Source organism: Ailuropoda melanoleuca, chromosome 10 (genome assembly GCF_002007445.2).
Source record: "Ailuropoda melanoleuca isolate Jingjing chromosome 10, ASM200744v2, whole genome shotgun sequence".
Lineage (NCBI taxonomy): Eukaryota > Metazoa > Chordata > Mammalia > Carnivora > Ursidae > Ailuropoda > Ailuropoda melanoleuca.
In genome coordinates this window covers 8,373,392-8,392,922 of record NC_048227.1, presented here as the reverse complement: position 1 = coordinate 8,392,922, position 19,531 = coordinate 8,373,392, and the positions used below count along the sequence as shown (strand labels likewise).

At 56.2% G+C, this 19,531-nt stretch overlaps 1 protein-coding gene across 1 annotated transcript in view; it reads left to right on the top strand.

The window, feature by feature from the left end:
• The window catches only part of SRRM3 (serine/arginine repetitive matrix 3), a 55,675-nt gene that overhangs the window by 16,062 nt on the left and 20,082 nt on the right, over positions 1 to 19,531 (top strand). Inside the window, exons 2-5 of the mRNA XM_034669536.1 lie at positions 4,473 to 4,737; positions 10,883 to 10,984; positions 19,181 to 19,309; positions 19,393 to 19,473. Coding sequence (XP_034525427.1) covers positions 4,505 to 4,737; positions 10,883 to 10,984; positions 19,181 to 19,309; positions 19,393 to 19,473 — 545 coding nt within the window. The 5' untranslated portion in view covers positions 4,473 to 4,504. The remainder of the gene's footprint in view (positions 1 to 4,472; positions 4,738 to 10,882; positions 10,985 to 19,180; positions 19,310 to 19,392; positions 19,474 to 19,531) is intronic.

The window sequence follows — 19,531 nt, the reverse complement described above, 5'->3', positions numbered from 1 at the left end:
CCCAGGCACCCCCCCCCCACTATTTTTTATTTGCCAAATCTGGCAACCCTACCTAATTCTTTGTTTTTTCTTTTCTTAGAGATAGAGTGTGGGCTTGCATGCAGTGGGGAGGGGCAGAAGGAGGGAGAGAGAGAAAAATCTTAAGCAGGTTCCATGCTCAGCACAGAGCCTGTCTCTGGGGCTTGATCTCATGACCCCACCCAAAATCAAGAGTCAGACACTTAACGGACTGAGACACCCAGGCGTCCCAACATTATCTAATTCTAACAAGCTTCCCCACAGATTCAGCCAGGTTTGGCCTAAATCCTCTACAATCCTTCAAGTATTTGAAGATAGGGATTCTGACCACCTGTATATTCTTATCACCTCCCCCATTCTAGGCATCATGTCTTTGTTGATGCAGCCTAAGATAACACGTACTTTGGCAGCCACAATGTGAGATTGACTCAAATCAGGTCTGTGACCACTGAAAAACCCTCAACCCTTCCTAAATACGCTGTTTCGTTTCGTTTCTTTTCTTTTCTTTTCTTTTCTTTTTTAAGATTTTATTTATTTATTTGACAGAAAGTCAGCGAGAGAGGGAACACAAGCAGGGGGAGTGGGAGAGGAAGAAGCAGGCTCCCAGCAGAGGAGCCCGATGCGGGGCTCAATCCCATAACGCCGGGATCACACCCTGAGCTGAAGGCAGACGCTTAACAACTGAGCCACCCAGGCGCCCCCTAAATACGCTGTTTCTTAAATCATGTCTACCCCATTCCAATTTTAGAAAGTTAGCTTGGGATCCAGCTTCAGAGTGAGAGATTTGTCTCTGTCCTCTTCCACTTCTTCAATTCCTGCCATCTTTCCAGCCTACTGAGTCCTTTTAGAAAATGACTCTGTTTATGAAGCTTTCCAGGTGCCGTCCTCAATGAATCTGATCATCAGATTACCAATGTTCCATCCGGTCAATGGTGAACATACCAGAGCAGACGTGGGTGACGACAGGGCCCTGTGGTCCTCCACTAAATACCTCCAGCAAATGTGACATCGACCCATGAATCAGCTCCCTTTGAGCACAGGTCAATCCATCTACCGATCACAACGGTGCAGAATATTCACTCCAGAAGCCACACTATCTCTCTCTCCTTATGCAGTTCTGCAGGGATTCTGTAAAAAATAATGTCAGATGCCTCTCAGAGAGACCTTGTGCCTACGGTAACTTCCTGGTGTGCTGGCCCAGCACCTGCAGCTTGGGAGGAAATGGGCTCCATGTGCAATGACTGTTCTTAGGGGCCCGGCCCCTCCTCTCTGTGTTTGGGGGTCATCCTTCAATAACCTATCTCTGCGTCCTTCCTGGTGGCAGCCTCCAATGCACCAGGTGAAGCTGGTAGAATCCACCATCTGTCCCAGTGAAAATCCAGATTGCCCTGCCCCCATGCCCATATACCCTCGCTTTTTCTTCTTAGAGCCATTTCTGAAAGATTGCCCTCGGCTGCCAACAGTGTTAGCAGTGTTAGCAGTGTTAGCCAGGTGTTCTTCTCATGCTGGGGATAGACCTGCTCGGGGTCTGGAGCTCTGAATGTGCTCAGAACTGCGCCCACCAGCTTCCCTTCCCCTCTGCCCTCAAGGAGTTCAGGCCGACTTCTAGGCTGGGGAGCCTGGCCCATGTCAGAGGGAAAGCATGCAGAGCAGCATGGCTCAGAACCTGGTTCCGTGGGCTCCCCTGGGGCCTAAGCACTTTCTCCCTATACCCTCAACATGCCTCTTCCATCACCAGGTGCTGGGTAGGCTCTGGGGAGCCAGAAAGAAGGGATCCCTCCCCTGAAAGAGCTCACAGTTCAGAAGGGGGGGGGGGTCCGATGCCAACAACAAGTTCAACTTCAGTATCTATAGAGGTGAGGACAAAAACTGGAACACAAATAGAAAATGGCTCACTTCTCCCGAGAAGCCAGGACAGCTTCCTGGAGGAGGTGACATTTGGGCTGGGCCCTGAAGGATGAGCAGAAGGAAGGGCTTTTCCCCAGTGGAAAAGAGAGGAAATGGAATTCCAGCACAGGGAACTCTATGGGCAAGGGCCCAAAGGAGTGAGAGCACATGTCTGGGGACAGATGACCAAGGCTGAGGGGCTGATGTTGGCTGCAGGATGAGGCGTCGCAAGGGAGGAAGTTGCATGATAGCATCAGGCAAAATGCCAAGGGGTCTTGCACGCTGTGTTAAGGACGGCACCCGGTATTCCTCAACCCCGCCTCCCGTTGTAATTATCTTCTGTTTTTTCCACCCGTGTCCTCCGAGCTCCACCGGCTCACTTAGGCACTTTGCTGGCACTAGGAGTTGAAAGCTAGGCAGCCCTTGGGGGGTGGCAGACCTGTGAGCCCACGGTGACAACAATGAGTGGTAAGAGCTCTGGCACCAGCCAGAGGGGTAAGGGAAGCCTTCGAGAAGGTGGTGATGCCTACCAGCAGTGATTCTGAGGGTACTAAGGAGTCAGGAGAAGAGCGTCCCAGGGAAAGGGAGCACCGAGTGGAGAAGCCTGGACACCAGGGAGATGGAGAATGTGCGTGGCAGTGTGAATGTGGGAGAGTGGTTACTGCAAGACCAGAAGGCAGGCCAGGCCGTGTCACGACGTTAAGTGACGAGAAGCCACTAGAGGCTATTAACCAGGGCATGACGCAGTCTGATTTGCTCCTGGACTGCTCTCTCAGGTTGCTGATGGTGATGGTGGGAGAGGGGTGGGGTGGTGGGCGGAGGCAGGATTCGGATGCAGCGGATCAGAGTGAGGGGCTTGGATTTTGCTGGTGACCAGAGGGGAGCAAGTGGATAAATGGAAGCGATGTTGAGAAGCACCATGGCCAAGGCAGATGGAGAGCAGGGCTCCCAGAGCTCTGTGTGGGGCTTGGTGAGTGTGTGGTGCTTGGCGGTCACCCCAGGAGAGGCCCCAGTGGAGCTGGGTGCAGGGCTGGGCTAGGACAGAGGCAGGAAGCTCACAGAGCTTAGAGATGGAGAGAGAGGTTAGGAGAACAGGTTTGGTCTGTAAAGCCCCAAGAGCCTTCCTCTCTGGAAGAGTCTGGATGATGCTCCCAGGCACATGTAGGGACCAGAGGTTCAGAGAGGGTCAGTGACATCCTCAGGGTCACACAGCAAGGAGTGGAGGAGCCTTGCCTAGAACCCAGAGGCTTGGGATTTAGGGGGATGGACATGTAAAAGAGTTTATGTTCTCATCATCACTGTCACTGCCACTCTGTCCCCTTCCCTGCCTTCCAGTTTTTGTGGCTCTGAACACCCCCACCCCCATCACTCTGAGGCCAGTGAGGGAAGTGTGTGTTGGGGATTATGTTGCAGGAAAGGCCCCATCCGGGATGTCCAGACATGCCCAATCCCTTCTTCCCACCTCCCTCCACTCTTCCCTCTCTCCCATCCCACTCCCTGGGAAGGAGGCCTCCCTGTTGCTTAGCAACTAGCTGGAGCCTTGGAGAAAGGAAATGGAAATAGCTGGAGGTGCCTCCCCTCTGTCAAGATAGGTCCTTGGTCGGTGCACGTGAGTGTACTTGCACGCGTGCACGTGCGTACTCTACTCTGAGCCTAGCGCGGAGCCAGGGCCTCTTACCTTCGGAGCCACACTGACTCCCACGTCACCCTGAGCCTGCAGGAGGATGCAGCTGCTGCAAAGCTAATGTCAGTGCCATTGGTCACATCTTCAGGAACAGTGTTTCCAGAGCAAAGGAGGGGACAGACCTGTGGGCTTACCTCTGGATCTGGCCCACACGTGGAAGGTTGGCTTTGGGGTAGTTAGCCAGATCAACTGAAAACTGCAAGTGTGCTGGGATTGCATCTTCCCATCTCTGCAGGGCTGCACTGGGAGCTGCGGGGAGGTGGGAGCACATGTAGCCTGTGACCTCATAGGCCAGTGGATGTTTGAAGGGAGGTGGAGATTTAACTGAGGCTGAAGGAAAAACAACAAAAGCCAACAGATTTTACCTGGGGCACCTGGCTGGCTCAGCTGGAAGAGCACGAAACTCTTATTAATCTCAGGGTGTGAGTTTGAGCCCCACCTTGGGTGTAGATTACTTAAATAAAAAAATAAACTTAAAAAAAAAAGGCAACTAACAAATTTTCCCAGAGACCGATGTGGTTGCCTGGGAAAGTTACAAGCAGGTGTGCAAGCAGGGGCCCAGGAATTGGTACAAGGGAGAGTGCGTTGCCTAGGCGGTTACTAGGTCCCTGGACAGGACTTTTCCAAGCCCTTGGAGGCATTCCAGTCCAGCATCCATCCACTCTGCAGATGGGAAAGACTGGTGTCCAATCCCCCCCTCATGCCCTAGGTTGTAACCCAAAGATCCTAACCTGACGTCCGCCCCCCACCCCCACTGCAGCATGAGGGGAAGCTGATTAGAGCCATGCGTGGGCCTTTAAAGCTCCAGGATTAACCCGCGCACAGGAGCTTAGCAGGTGGCCGAGAAGTGACCACCCGCCTGGCGTCTGTGTCTGTCTCGCAGGGCCGAGGCCGGCGGCTCCGGGGCCAGCCGCCATGTCCTCCACCGTGAACAACGGGGCGGCCAGCGTGCCGTCCCCGCCAGACGCGGCGAACGGCTTCCCGCAGCCGGGCGCCTCCTCCGGGGCCTGGCCGCGGGCGGAGGAGGAGCTGCGCGCCGCCGAGCCGGGCCTGGTGAAGCGCGCGCACCGCGAGATCCTGGACCACGAACGCAAGCGGCGCGTGGAGCTCAAGTGCATGGAGCTGCAGGAGATGATGGAGGAGCAAGGGTGAGCGGGGCCGCGGGCGGGGCGGGGCGGGGGCGGGGCCGGCGAGGCTTGAAACCCCGCAGGCAGACAAGGGGCCAGACTCTGATACAGGCTGGGTGGACCCCTTGCAAGGCCAGACGAACTTCATTCATTTATTAGTTTATTCAATTTATTCAATTCCATTCAATTCAACTTATTATTTATAAGCTGTCTTGAACGCCTGCTGTACGTCGAGCTCTGAACTAGGCTCAGATTCACGGAGGCCAAGGAGACACAGCCCATGCCTTCCAGAAACATCCAGTCCAGGGGAGGGGAGAGAAGTGTGGAAACATGCATGCATGGCAAGTCGAGATCTCAGTTTGCCCTTCTCTAAAACGGCTCTATCGGGCTTCCTGGACTCTGCCAAGCAGGTGCTGCAGCCAGGCAGAGAGCACGATGGGCCCTTACAATGGGGGGAGGCTGCCTGTGGTTTCAGCAGAGGGTCCCTGCCAGCAGCCACACCTGGAAGCTTCAGTTTCACCTGTCCAGGTCAGAACCAGTCACAGGAACACGCAAGGGCGCCAGGCACTGCGCTGGGCAACATTGGGCCCCAGAGCCAGAAGACACGCTCCCACTCCTTCCCCATCTCAGAAGAGAAACAAGCATGTTTACAACCAACTCTGCCATAAAACAGATTAGAATCATGGTTATAGGACAGGAGAAGGCCAAGTGCTTCAGGAGCTCAGAGGAGAGAGTCTGAGAAAAGATGTTTGAATGGGCCTTGAAGGATGAGTAGGAGTTCGTCAGGGCTTGCACGTTGATCGGCCAGTAAGGCTCTTTTTAGGGACTTCCCTCAAAAGCCCAGGGGAGACAGGGCAGGCCCAGCACATGGAGCTGGAGGCAAAGAAACAAAACAAATCCATTCCCGTTTGTGCAGCTCCAAGAATGCTGGTGGTCTCAGGGTTCCATTTTGCATCTGCCTTGCGTATGTTGAAACCAGTGGGCTGGCTGCTGAGGGAGTCAAAGTGGGGAGCAGGGCTCACCCATCAGACTTGTACTGTTGGAGAGCTGAGAAATCAGAAATGCCCAGGGCATTGGTCCCAAAGCCACATGGGGGCAGATAGCCTGTGTCCAAAAGTGCTTCAGACCACCTTTGTCCATCCAGGCCTCTGGGACTCCCCAAGAGGCAGCCAAGACATGGCTCACCATCACCGTAGAGCCCAGGAAAACACTGAGACTCAGAGGCAGTCACTGGCTGCGGGCAGGACCAAGGCTGGGTCTGGATCCAGGGTCCCCAGGGGACTGCCCGGCAGGGCCCCTGAGGCGCAGAGACTTGGTGTTCATCTCCAGCTGGGGACCAGGTGGGGGTGGGGAGGGTCCCTGCAGAGTTCGATAAAAGGATGGAAGGCAGCTGAAGGCAGACGGAAAGGAGGCTTCCAGCTGGCAATGAAACCAGGTTTGATGAGCCGTGCATGTGGACAGAGGAAATGAGATCCCTTAGGGACAGGGTCCAGTAGGGGCTGGGAAGAGGAGAGCCCTCGGACCTTCATTCAACCTACAAATTCTGCTAAGTTGGCAGTCTCAGGCTTTGAAGGGATTGTGGGCAGGTGGGCCAGAAGAGGGCCAACCTTCTGTGCTGTATTCTTGGACACTGCCCCCTTCCCCTCAGAGCCCCACCACCTTCCTGAGCCCCCTCCCTTCCCTTTGCAGAGCCCCATTCTTCAGGGATCTCCTAAGGCCCCCTTCTCATGGCGCCGCTCCTCTCCCCAAGCCTCCTCCCTCTGGCTGAATCTCCTTCTCCTCCAGGAGCCCCCAGCCCCTCACTGCACACAAGAGGGTCATTATCAGATGAGGGCAGCCTCAGGCAGAAGGGGATGGCATTTGGCTGTGTCCTTGATGTCGGTCCCCTGGCATCAAGGACCCATGCTTCTCTGGGAGGCACCCACTAGGTCTCCACTCAGGGCCCTTTCCCTCACCCAACCCCTCACTCCAGGCGGTCCTTAGACTGGAGTCCCCTGGAAAGCTAGCTCTCAAGTCACCAGCCCCCCACTCCCACCCCTTAGCAGCAGTCTGGTCAGTGGAGGGCACAGCCGCTCTGGGACCCCACAGTCCAGCTGTGAGCAAGCCATGACTATTGGCCTGTAAAATAGGGAGTCCTTCTGAGAGTCTTGTGCCTAAAGATGTTTGGGGCTCCCCCACCTCCAGCCAGTCCCCATAAGGTGCTCCACAAACACTGGGCACCCTTGCTCTGTTCTAGAATCCGGTCATTAATATCCATTTCTACAAACACTGGTTCATTTGAGCTTATTTACCAGGTTCTCAGGCATTTGACAAATATTCCCACTAGTCACAGGAACACACATTCTTTGGCCCCATTAAAAAGCAATCCCTTCCCTAATACTGATGGATGGCCGGCCAATTCACTGGTGAGTGATGCTGCTTTCAAGTCACCTTTCCTGGCAGCCCCCGTGGGCAGCCTGCAATCACCAGAGGGGTAGGGCCAGAGCCCCGGGCCTGGTGCTGTGCGGCTCCCACCCCAGGCACAATCCCCACTCACCCACCCAACTATGCCCCTCCCTGTGAGGACTCTGCAGGGCTCTGCCCCTGGGGCTTGGAGCTTGGAGGCCTCGCTTTTCCCTGTTCTGTTTCCTCATCCATCAGATGGGAAGACGAAGGCCGCCCACTGCCTCAGAACTGCAGTGAAGAGCAAACTCGTGACCAAGGAAGTGATTATGCAGGAACCTCCAGGTCTGGGCAGAGCTGGGCAGAAGGACACATTAGCTGCTCTGGGGACCTCTTTGAAAATGCAGTGTCTCCTTACCACCCCTGAACCTCGGAGGGTGGTCCAGGGAGCAATAACGAACTTGGCCTGTCCTTCCCTTGCGGCCCCTAGAGTGCAGGGGAGACCAGGGAGCCAGACTGCCTGAGCCAGGAGGTGGGGACGCTGAGACAGGCATCACCGCCCTCCCTGTCCCCAGTTCCTGGGCCACGCCTTGGCTTTTAGTCTGAGATTTTGGCTTGGCAGCTGGACCTGCATGCCTTAAGTTGGCAGGTGCTTCCACCTCTACAAGGAGTGGATGGTTTGGGTACCAGCCTCCCTACCTTGGCCCTTGCTGCCAGGAGAACAGCAAGAAGAGGCCCAGGGGATTCCCGACCTTGGACGATGCTGACCTGGCGGGGGTGTGGTGTAGAAACCGGCAGGGACCCTAGGACCACTAGACTCCGTCCCTCCTGCTCTGTGACAAATAGCCCTTGGTCATCACTATTCATTGAGAAGCTACTACGTGCCACGCACCGTGCAAAGTGCGTTGTAAGCATCATTTCCCTTAATCCTTGTGACAGCCTTGAAAGACAAGTTACTATCCCATTTCACCGATGTAAAGGCTGAGGCTAAGAGAAGTGTATGGACTTGTCTAAGGTCACAGAGCTAGAAAGTGGGGGGTGCCAGGACGAAAAAATAGGACTGCCTGGCTCTCACGTCTCTTCCCTAATCACTGTCCAATGTGGCCTCGGCTGAGGGTTGACCTCGAGAGGCATGAGGGAGCAGGAGACTTTGGAGATAGTGGTTGTACCCAAGACCTCTTTGCCCATCCCTGGGTCCCCAGCTTCTGCCAGCAAGATGTCCTGAGGCACAGAGGGGTCCTCCCCAAGCCTCTGCGTCGATTCAGCCCAGCCCTCCCGGCCTCCCGATGACATGTGCTGGAGTTAGTCAGCTTGCCTGAGACCTGCCAGCTCTAGACTGAGTCCTAAGTCCCTGCATATATCCTGCTGCGGGTCTCAATGAAACCCTGACTTCTGCTCCTACCACCCAGCCTCATATGGTCCACAGATCCCAGGAGTCCGGGGAATGTGGACGCTGGCCTGAAGCCCATCCCATTCAACTGAGGAACTGGCCCGGCCTTGCTCTTGGACCACCTCCTCCCCAACCCCACCAGGCCCAGCGCCCCATGCCAAATGGCCCAGGTTACCAGCCCCGCCCCCAGCCTGTCTCTCCCTCCCAGAGCCCTGTGAGTCAGGAGCTGGGCAGTGTGGAGGGGCCCCTGCTCTTTGTCTCTATGCTGCTGTCAACGAGGGGCTAGTCTCCCCAGGAGAAGGTGAGGTGGGAGGAGTTCTTCTGTGCCTCCACCACTCAGAAAGCACCACCGCCCCTTCTTCCTGGGCACCAGGATGGCCCAGGTGAGCACTGCCCAGCAAACAAGGCCAAGACACCTTGGCCCAAGTCTGAGGCTCACAGACACCGGTGATAAGCCAAGACCCAGGCTTGGAAGAGAGGAGGCCCCTCCCTTGGGCAGGCAGGACTTAATCCTCCCTCTGGTGGCCCATAACACAGTTCCTGAGCCTGCAGAAGGACAGACCACAGCTGGGGCTCGGGGGAGGCATAGCTCAGAAGCAGCTAGGGCTCCTCGTGTAGCCCCTGACATCTTCAGGCCCCAGTCATCCTGCGTCCTTGATGGATTCGTGTCCGCTTCTGCCCCTGCATCCTCATAGCCACTCTCGAGCTCCGACTTCACCGTCTCCTGCACCAACCCCCACAGTCGCCCACGGCCAGCCTCCCTGCCTCCATATCCCTCCGCTCCAGCCGTGCAGCCACCAGGGACAGATGTCCAAAATGAAAATCCAACCTGCAAATGGTTCGGTGCCTCTCCAGCACCAGCCACTCACTTGTCAAAAAAATGTGGATGCCGCATGTGGCAGACAAGGTGCCAGGTGCTGGGGACACAATGGCAATCCAGACAGACAAGGCCCCTGTCCTCGGGGGAACTCCCAGGCCAGCACAGGATACAGAGGAGTCAGTCAACAGACAGAAGAGCACGTGAGCCACCTGCTGGCACCTGGAGGTACAGGTTGCTATGGAAACACAAACGTGGGCACCTCACCCGGTTGGGGGTATCCGTCCTCCTGTAAACATCCCATGAGTCACGTCTCTGTGCTTCGCCGTGATTATTTCCACAGGGTAAACCTGCAAGTTAATTTTATGAGTCAAAAGACGTTTTTTAAGGCTTTTGCAAGGACTTGCCAAATTGCTCTCCAAAAAGCCTGGGCCAATCCCAAATACCTGTTGGAGAAGGGGAAGGAAGAAGGGAACAGAAGAGGAGGGAGGACAGCCATGGGGTCCCTGAGTGGCAGCGTGTTATTTTCATGGACAACCTCCATCCGGAGGTCCGGGTCTGCTGTGTGGACAGAGAGGATAGTGAGTGGAGGACAGAGACAAGACAGGACCCCGTTCCTATTTTGCCACCACCATGTTTTCCATCCGGGACAACGACCTGCAGCCCAGGATGGGGGCGGGGGGGGGGCGGGGAGTGAGAGGTTTTGGACCCCGAGACTCATTCAGCAACAAACGCGTGACACTTGCTGCTGTGTGCAGGGCACAGGGGAAGGGGCTGGGTGAGCAAAGACCCCCTCCCCTAACCCCTGCCGAGGCAACGTGGACACAGGCTGGAGGCGGACATGCCAGAAGAGCTGAGCTGCCCTGCAGTGGGTGTCACAGGGGTGCAGTGAGAAAGGATCATGACGGACCCCAGGCCGTGGGAGCAAGGGCAATCATTCTGGACTTTGGTCCCTCCCCTGAGCTTGGGCTTAGGGAGGGCGGGGGAAGGGAATAGAGAAGTCAGGGCATTTGTTCCAGACCAGACTTCGCCCAGCTCCCCCGCCAGGCCGGGAAGCAACGGATCTAACACTGGGACAAGCCATTTGGCAGCCTCACTCATGCAGAGTTTGGGATGCTCTGAGGACTTCCCAAGGCTATTGTCCTTGAGGCCAGGAACGCAGAAGAGGCCTGGATCTTCATTTCTCCTTTAATATATCTCCAGAGAGTGACTGTAGTCTGGATGTGGGCGGGCGGTCTGCCCTGGGAGTAGAGCGGGAGCGGGAGGAAGGGCACAGCCTCCGCTAGACAGTCTCCCCACCTCTAGGAACGACTCCTCCTTTAGTTCACTTGGCTGTTTGGCTAGTCATTGCTTGTTTGTGTGGTTGCTTGGTTGTCTGGTTTGGTGCCAAATGGGTAGGCCTTGAGCTTCCCCAGTGCCGAAAGCCTTGCTTGGTGGTGGGACCCCGGACGGGTCATTGCAAGCTGAAAGGCGCACCTGTGATGGAGGGCTGGTGGTGTGGGATGTGGGGGGTGAGGGCAGGCAGGGAGGGAAGGAAAGCCAAGAAGGCAGCCCTCACCTTCCCTGTACCCCTACAGGTACTCAGAGGAGGAGACCCGGCAGAAGGTCAGGACTTTCCGGCAGATGCTGATGGAGAAGGAGGGAATGCTCACCAGGGAAGACCGGCCTGGGGGCCACATGTGAGTGCTCCCCTGCCTGGGGGCGGGGCAGGGGAGAGTACGAGGTCAGACAGCAGCTGGGTGCCAGAAAGGCCTTTCCAAGCTCCTTCTGGGGGCTGGGGATTCGAGGAAGAGGTGGAGGAGAGGGTGTACAGCCCGTCCACGGGAAGCTCCAGCTTGCTCCCTGGCACAAATCAGGGGCTACTAGGCCCCCAGGCGTTCCCCAGGGCTCCCCTACTGCTCTGGGTTTGATCTATGTCTCAGTGGTAAGGGAGGCAGCCCAGAGCCCAACTTGGGAAATCCTGGGCTGCAAATCAGGGAAACCTAGAATTGCTCTGACCCTGACATGGTCACTGGCTGACATGTGGCCCCAGGCCAGTCTGTCTTCCCCAACTATAATCACCTGTAAAATGGGCCCCAGAGTAAGCATGGGTTCTGGAAAGTAGGAACCAACACACCAAATGCCATTGTTCACATGGCCAAAGTCTTGTCAGATAAAGAGAGCGAGAGCTCTGCGGGGGTCACGTCTTGCACCTGGCATGTGCCAGGAATGCAGCTGGCTGCTGTAGGAGGGTGGAGGCGGGCTGTCCCTGCCAGTGTCCAGGCCCCGGTGGGGGTGGCGGGATGGCTGATGGAGCCCCATGCCTGTCAGGCAGTACTCGTGGAGGGAGCATCATGGAATCCACCCAATGGACCCTCCCCTTGCTAAGCCTCGGAGCCCCCACCCAGGTCTGGCTCTAGGTGAGACCGAGGCCTGGTGAGCAGCAGGGGTAAATGCTCCTGGCCTTTCCTCCATGGGGAGCAGGCATGTTGCTGAGGTCCTAAACCCGTGTCACCTTCGCTCACACAAAACAAAAGGACAGCAGCATCTTCTGAGAGATTTTCCTGTTGCTGTTGTCCTAAGGACAAACAGCATTGCGGGAGTAGACAGATCTGGATGGGCGGTGGGGAAGCCCTTTCTTCTTCCTTCTGGACCACTGAGGGCTCCGGGAGTCAGGGAGTCCCATCTTACCTCACCTAAACCTCACCTCTCTGGTTCAGGGATGGGTAGGAGCAAACATGGTCAGAGCAGCCCCAGGCTCATGGGGGGCTCCTGGGGGACCTGGGGGAGCCAGGCTCAGAGATGATGAGGTGACACTACCACCACCTCCCTCTCTCCAGCCACCCTGAACTCACGGCACCCTCAGCCACTCCCGTGCCCTTCGGTGATTCCCATCCAGCCCCCCGGCCCCCGCCACCAAGAGCAGGGCCAGCACCTCTCTTCCCTTCCCAGAGCTCCTGACAACAGATCCTCCTCCAAGCCAAGAGGTCCTGGCTTTCTGACCTGGGCCCTTCAAATCACCCCCAGGGCTTTTCTGGAAAGTCAGGCTCTTCCACACTCTGTGCGGACGGGAAGTCTGTGTGGACTGTGCTGCCATTTTCCCTGGCCCTTTCAGCAAGAAGCCCACCCTTCCTCCCTTTCCCGGGCTCCTTCCTTTTAATCCCATCCTTCCTCAACTCTGCTCCCTCCTCTGGCCACCACCCTGTGTTTTTCTCTCCTTTCTCAACCAAATTTCCATAGAGCATGTGGCACACATTGCCGCTACTTCCTTAGGCCATGGGAGCCGTGGTGGGTTTCTGCCCTAACTCTGTGACCTGCTTGCCCTGCGGCCTCCAGAGTCCTACTCCTCGTGGCCTATGCCTCTCTGCAGGCCTGGCCTCTCTCTCTGGCAGGTGCCACCACTGTGATTCCCCTTCTAGCCTGCTTTTTGCCTGGCTTCAGGATGGCTTCCAGGATGCGGTTCTGTGTTTCCCTCTGCCCCGCCGGTGGCTCTCTCGGTCTCTCCTGGTCCTGCCCTCCTCCCAGATATTGGACCCTTCCCTCCAATCCCTGGGGGGCATCTCATCTGTGCGCCAGCTGGGACTGCCTCCTGTGAGCGGATGACTCTCGAATCTTCTCCAGTTGTCTTGATCTTATCTTCCCTCGAATGAAGGAATGACGCATTTAAGAACCAGGGACGAGCTGGGAAATCTGCCAGTGTGTCCTTCATCAGAAGGAATGTCCTTGAGGGTCTGCTCTGCACGCCTCCCCCTGTGCTGGTGCTAGGAGCAGGGAAGAGAAGGGGGAAGCTGGGGCCCCCACCATCTGCAACCTGAAACCAGGAATTAACAGAAACTCCTGACCAGAAGAGACAACAGGGTGGCCACTTGAACTCCTTAGCCCTCAGGCTTGTGTGTGTTCAGTGGAGGAAGAGAGAGAGGCGGGCTGCGGTTGGTCGGTCAGAAAGGGTCCCTTGGAAGGAGCAGTGTCTGGAAGACTTGGGGCTCTGGGAGGACTCCTGCTCTGGAGGCAGAGGAGAAGGTAGCCTTGGCCAGGTCGTGGAATCCCACTCGCGTGTTAGAAGACATGGAAGATGAGATCTTTGTCGGTTTTGTTTACTGTTTTCTCCCTGGTGCCCAGAACAGTGCAGCTTGCCTGATTTTCCCTGACGTCTGTTTCCTTCTCTATATGGGAAAAGGGACGGGGCCAGAGGCTTCTCCTAGCTGAGGCAGCCCAAAACGGTGTCAAAATAGCACTCGGGTGACTACAGCAAGCTAAGGAGGCTGATGGCTGCCTGAATTCCTCGCAGGCTGGGAGGAGCTAGCTGTTCGTGGTGCCGAAGCCAAGGCCCAAGGCAGAGAGGTGACAAGGAGCTGGTGATAGATTGGTCGTGTGCCTTCCTGTGGACTTAGATTCTGAGCGGGTCTTCCCTTCCTAGCTCAGAGTCTGGGGTAGTGGAGGGAGAGTGTGGGCTCTGGCATCAGACACCTCACCTGTCCCAACCTCCAAGCTCAGTGTGAACCACTGGTCCCTGGATCCCAGCTCTGCCACACCCCAGCTGTGTGACTTGGGCAGGTCCTTGACTTCTCTGGGCCTTCACTTTTTTATTTATACAATGGACCACCCAGCAGTCCCTGTGCTCATGCCTCTGGCTTCCTGACCCTGAGACCCCAGCCCCTCAAACACTGGCATTTTGAGACATGGAGAAATCCCATGCCCTCTTAGAGTGAGGTGACAAAGTCAGAGCCAGCAAAAGGGTCACCACGCTGGGAGGAAGTGAGGAGGGATGTCTGATTTTAACCCTCTATGGACCGTAAGAGCCCATGGCACCTCCCACTCAAGAAAAGAGTCTCAAGGGGCCATGGCCACTCCCAGAGCTTTTCGTTCCCAGGGATCATCTTTTTTTCCTTAAGTTAATCGACTGGTCTGAGTGACAGCCTCTTGAGACAGACCCCCTTTGGTCTACTCTCCATACTGGACACAGGACATCTATTCCACAGGTGATGGGAGCCAGTAGATGGTTTCTGGAAGGTGTGATGTGATCAGACAGGTGTTTGGGGACTTCCTTCTTGGGAAGAGGAATCAGAAGGGTGACATGGCAGGGAGAACAGTGGGGCAGCTGGCAACCTAATCAGAAAGCGAGGTGAGAGAGAGAGGAAGTCCCAGAGACATTGAACGAGGACACAGCTTTGTCCTTGGAAACCAATCGATGTGGGGAGCCTGTTTTGGCCAGGAAACCGTCTGTGGCTCCCCACCATCCATGCAGCCGAGTCTGGACTCCCTGGCCTGGCACTCTCGACCCAGCCTTGTGCCCACTCCCAGCCTCATGCAGCAGCCAGCCCGGCCTGCTGGCAGTTCCCAGCTCCCTCCTGCATGCCCTCCTTTCCCCGCCTTTGCTCATACTAGGCCCTTCTGCACGGGTTCCAATTCACCCCATCGTTCAGGGCTCCTATAAAAACCACCTTCCCAATATTCTCGGGATAAAAGTAAAACCTTCCCCTCTTTGGAATCCACACAAGGCTTTCTTACTTCTTGTGGTTGCTGTCAGTTCTTTTTTGGTTTTTCCTCCCTCACTCGGATAGACAACCTTTAAGAATAATTGCTTTCATAGTTATGTAACATGACAAACGCTTGGGAGAGAGAGGGTTTATGGAAAACAATATTCATAAGCCACTCCCTCACACAGTGAGCAAATTCCAGTATTGTGTGTTTTGTTTTTTCTGTGCGTCTAATTTTATGCATCGAGCCACCTCTCTGGGCCTCATTCTTTTATCTATAAGATGGCAATATTAGTGGTGGTACCCATGTCACAGACTTGTTCTGGGCATTAAATGACTAAATGAGATAAACACACATCAAGTGCTTAGAATAGTACTTGACACCGCGATATACCCCGGGCACTGTGAGGAGTGAGAGGAGAGGCCCCAGGCCTGACTCATCCCTGTTCCTGCCACCACACTCCCCCCGCACCTCCCCCCTGCCCAGGCCCCAGGCAGACCTGGCATGCTGGCTGAGTGAATGAGCAGAATGAGCGAGCAGAGAGGGCAGACCCTTTGCCTGGAATCCTCCCCTCCTCTGTCTGGACTCATTCATCTGTCAATTGGCCATTATGCTCCTGGCTAATGGCAAACAGAACCAGTTCATTAGAGAAACTGCTGGCATGAGAAGAGCGTGTGACAGGCAGTCTTTACGCAGGTCAGAGCCTTGCCCAGGGCGGCCAGTCCAACAGGTGTCCCGTGCAGTGTGAAACCTCCATCCGTGCTTGGTCCCTCTGTGGGAGACCCTGACTGGGTGGCCAGCTCTGGCCAGCTCTGCAGGGCTTGGTCTGTTCCATCACAGGGGAAAAGGCCTCCCCTCCCTAGTCCACAGACGTGGTGAGGCGTCGACTAGCTAACAAACAGGAATTCAAGAGCAGGGAGTGCTGAACAAATCTGGAACTTGGTGCATGTGTCTACAACTGGGTCTATAAAGCAGAGAGGCCATGGCTGAGCTAACGTCTGCAGCAGAGGCCAACCGGGAAAGTCAAGGCCTGTCCGGTTGCACATGAATTCTCAAAGCCGACTGCCTGAGTGAACTTATATTCTCTACTCAAAGGTTCCAAAATATAGGGGATGTGCCTTTCCTTCTCTGGGCCTCAGTTTATTCATCTGTAAAATGGGGGGTACGATTTCTCTCAATCAGGTAGTGGCTCGGATTGGGATTTGTGAACCATGGGGAGCTATTGAAACATTAGAGGACATTATTGTGAGTGATATTATCATCCAGGAAAGGCAGGCTAGGAGAACCCAGAGTTCTAGCCTTGGGAGAACCTACAAAACAGATGTTCTGATCAAAGTCGGCAAGAGAAGCACAGCCTAGGTCCATTTATACCCCTGGAACGTGCAGGGCAAGTCTTACCAGAAGGTTCTCAGACCTTGTGCCCCTCCCTGAGCCCACTACTCATGCTCTATGCTTGTCTTTCAATGCTCCCAGCAGACAAGATCCCAAGTAAACCTCTCAGAAGGGACCAGAGAGTGAAAGGGCACATGAGAGGATCCAAGGAGGGAGGATGCAGGAGCTCTGTCCCTGGGCCAGAGGAAGAAATATGTCTGCAGGGGTGCAGCCAGCAGAGCAGGAGGTCACAGCTCGGGGAAGGAGTTCGGATGTTACAGGCAAAAAAGGATTCCTGCAGAAGGCAGTGCCCGAACTGAGCTATTCTATTTTGTAAATAACCTTTATCACATTTGTGTCGAGATAAACGGAGGCTCCCTCCAACCATCAGCTCACCCACACAATGTTTGAGGTGCCCTTAAGTTTTGCTAAAGACTGTGTTTTATGTGTCAGGCATTTGTGTGGCTGAGGGCCCTGTGGGGGTGACAGGGCTGGGGACGGTGGGGGGCTGGACAGGCCGAGGAGCTGGAGACTTCAGGAACAGAAAGGAGGAGGCCACTGGCTTCAGGAAGAGGAATGTGGGGAAGAGCAGAGAGGTTTGAATGGAGGGAAGTGGGGATGTTTGGCTCTGCGGGGATAGGGAGGATGACATGAACCCCTCCTCCACCACCCCAGAAGAAACTTCCCATACTACCTGTGTGACCTCAGAGTTGCCCAGACCAGGTGTATGTTTAGGAATCGAATGGCATTCTTTTTTTTTTTTAAAGATTTTATTTATTTATTCAACAGAGATAGAGACAGCCAGCAGCAGGAGAGGGAACACAAGCAGGGGGAGTGGGAGAGGAAGAAGCAGGCTCACAGTGGAGGAGCCTGATGTGGGGCTCGATCCCACAATGCCGGGATCACGCCCTGAGCCGAAGGCAGACGCTTAACCACTGTGCCACCGAGGCGCCTCTCGAATGGCATTCTTGATATTGGCCTCAAGGCTAGCTAACCCTGTCAGATTTGGGTTACATTCTTTTGGGGGGGACTTTTTTTTTTTTTTTAAGAGGGAGAGAGAGCCGGAGAAGGGGCAGATGGAGAGGGAGAGACAGAATCTCAAGCAGGCTCCACACTCAGCACATAGCCCAGCGTGGGGCTTGATCTCACAACCCTGATATCATACCCTGAGCCGAAATCAAGAGTCAGACCCTTAACAGACTGAGCCACCGAGGCACCACTATACTTTGTATTTTTTTTAAAATACAAAATCAGGGGCGCCTGGGTGGCACAGTCGTTAAGCGTCTGCCTTCGGCTCAGGGCGTGATCCCGGCGTTATGGGATCGAGCCCCACATCAGGCTCCTCCACTATGAGCCTGCTTCTTCCTCTCCCACTCCCCCTGCTTGTGTTCCCTCTCTCGCCGGCTGTCTCTGTCTCTGTCAAATAAATAAATAAAATCTTTAAAAAAATAAATAAATAAATAAATAAAATAAAATACAAAATCAGTTCTTCAAAGACCAGTTTAGTGGGTGCTCCACTGGAGATGTGCTCCTGAAAATTGTTTCGCCTCCCAGCTGTGGTCTGCCTCCTTTGCTCCTTCTTTCATGTTTCACCACCCTGGAAGAGAAGGCGTGGATGCGTTAGTGTCTAACAGAGGTCCCTCTGTCTAAAGCGGCGACCATGTGCAGGACAACCATCTCGGGCCAGGCCTGTTGTCCATGGCAGGAGCCTCACAGACAGAACCTTATTTAATTCTCTCCCCTGCTGGGATATTCTTTCCCTGCTTGTAGAGGTATAAGGACCTGGAGCCTCAGCCAGCATGGTCACGCCTGGATTGAGAACTGTCTGTGCGAATCCAAAGCTCATGTCGTATCCTTACTGCTCTGCGAGCACTGGCCTGCCTCGCTCGGGGCAGGGAAAGAGTGAGCCTGGTGAAGGGCACCCAGGCGGGAGGGTAGGGGTACCGAACCAGGGATGAGCCTCCATGTGGGAGGGGCACTGTCTGAACGAAGTGTGAAAGGAAGAATGGAAGGTGGGGAGGCCAGCACCTCGGAGCCATTAGCCTGGACGTGTGCCTTCGGAGGGTCAATTCTGGGCTTGTTCAATAAAAAAAAAAAAGGAGCTGCACAGTACGGGTTACCTCAACGAATTCTCCCAGCAGCCCCATAACATAGTCATCACACTCTTCTCGGGGAAGAGGCTCAGAGAGGGGGCGCGACAGCTACCAAGTCACACAGGGACTCAGGGCCAGCGCGATGAGGGCACGTCTGCAGCTCCGAGGCTCAAGCTCTTGCCATAAGCCCGGCTGCGACCCTCCGCCAAGTGCCCGCAGGGAGCCCGCATCTGTGGCAGAAGATGTCTGTGGGCTCCTGAGCCGGCCGCGGGGACGGGACGCGGCGGTCCCTGCCTGGTGCAGGGGAGGGCTCCGCGAGATGGATGGGGAGCCTCGGAGGCGGCGGAGGGCTGGGGCCCGCGCCGCTGCCACCGGGCAATGATTGATGACAGCCCGGCAGCGGGAGAAGAGCAGCCAGGCCTCGGGAGGCTGCAGAGACGAGGGCGAGGACAGGCCATGAATATTTCAGAGCGGCAGCAAGGAGATGAAGGGGCTCTCTGGGAGAGCGGGGCTCACTAGGGGAAGGGGGCTGCGGAAGGGGAGGGGGCTGAGCGAGGAGCCGGGGGCTAGGAGTGGGAGAGCAGGGCTCAAGGGCAGGGGTCGGTGAAAGGGGCTCCATGCGGGAAAGGGGGGCGGGGGAGAGGAGAGGAGCACCGTGAATCGGACTGAGGGGCTCGGTGAGGAGAGGGCCTCACCAAGGAGGAGGGGGCTCACTGAGAGGTGAGACCGTAGAAGGGGTGAGGACCAAGTGAGGCGGGAGGACACCGCTGAAGCGAGGGGCCTGCCCTGCAGGCGGCCCTTTGGGCCACCCAGATCCCCGCCTGACCCTCTAGGGGTCGGGGCCGCACCCCGCCGAACTTGCGGGGGATCCGGCCTCGGGGCGCTGCGCGGAGAAAGGGGCAGGCGGAAGGCCCGGCCCCCGGGCCGGGTGGTGAGCGTCCTTGTCACCGGCAGCGTGGCGGAGACCCCGCGGCTGCTCGAGGGCGCGGAGCCCGGCCTGGAGTACGCGCCCTTGGACGAGGACGACGGCCCGGTGGACTGCGACTGCCCGGCCGCCTGCTACCGCGGGCACCGGGGGTACAGGTCAGCGCCCGCCGCGGCAGGGGGCGGGGAGGGGGCCCTGGGGCCGCCCCTCCTCCCTCACCCCTCCTCCCCCTCTCTCCCAGGACCAAGCACTGGTCCAGCAGCTCGGCGTCGCCCCCTCCCAAAAAGAAGAAGAAAAAGAAAGGCGGCCACCGGAGAAGCCGGTGAGAGCGCCGCCAGGCCGGAGGGGGCGGGAGGGGGCTGGAGGGGGCTGGAGGGGCA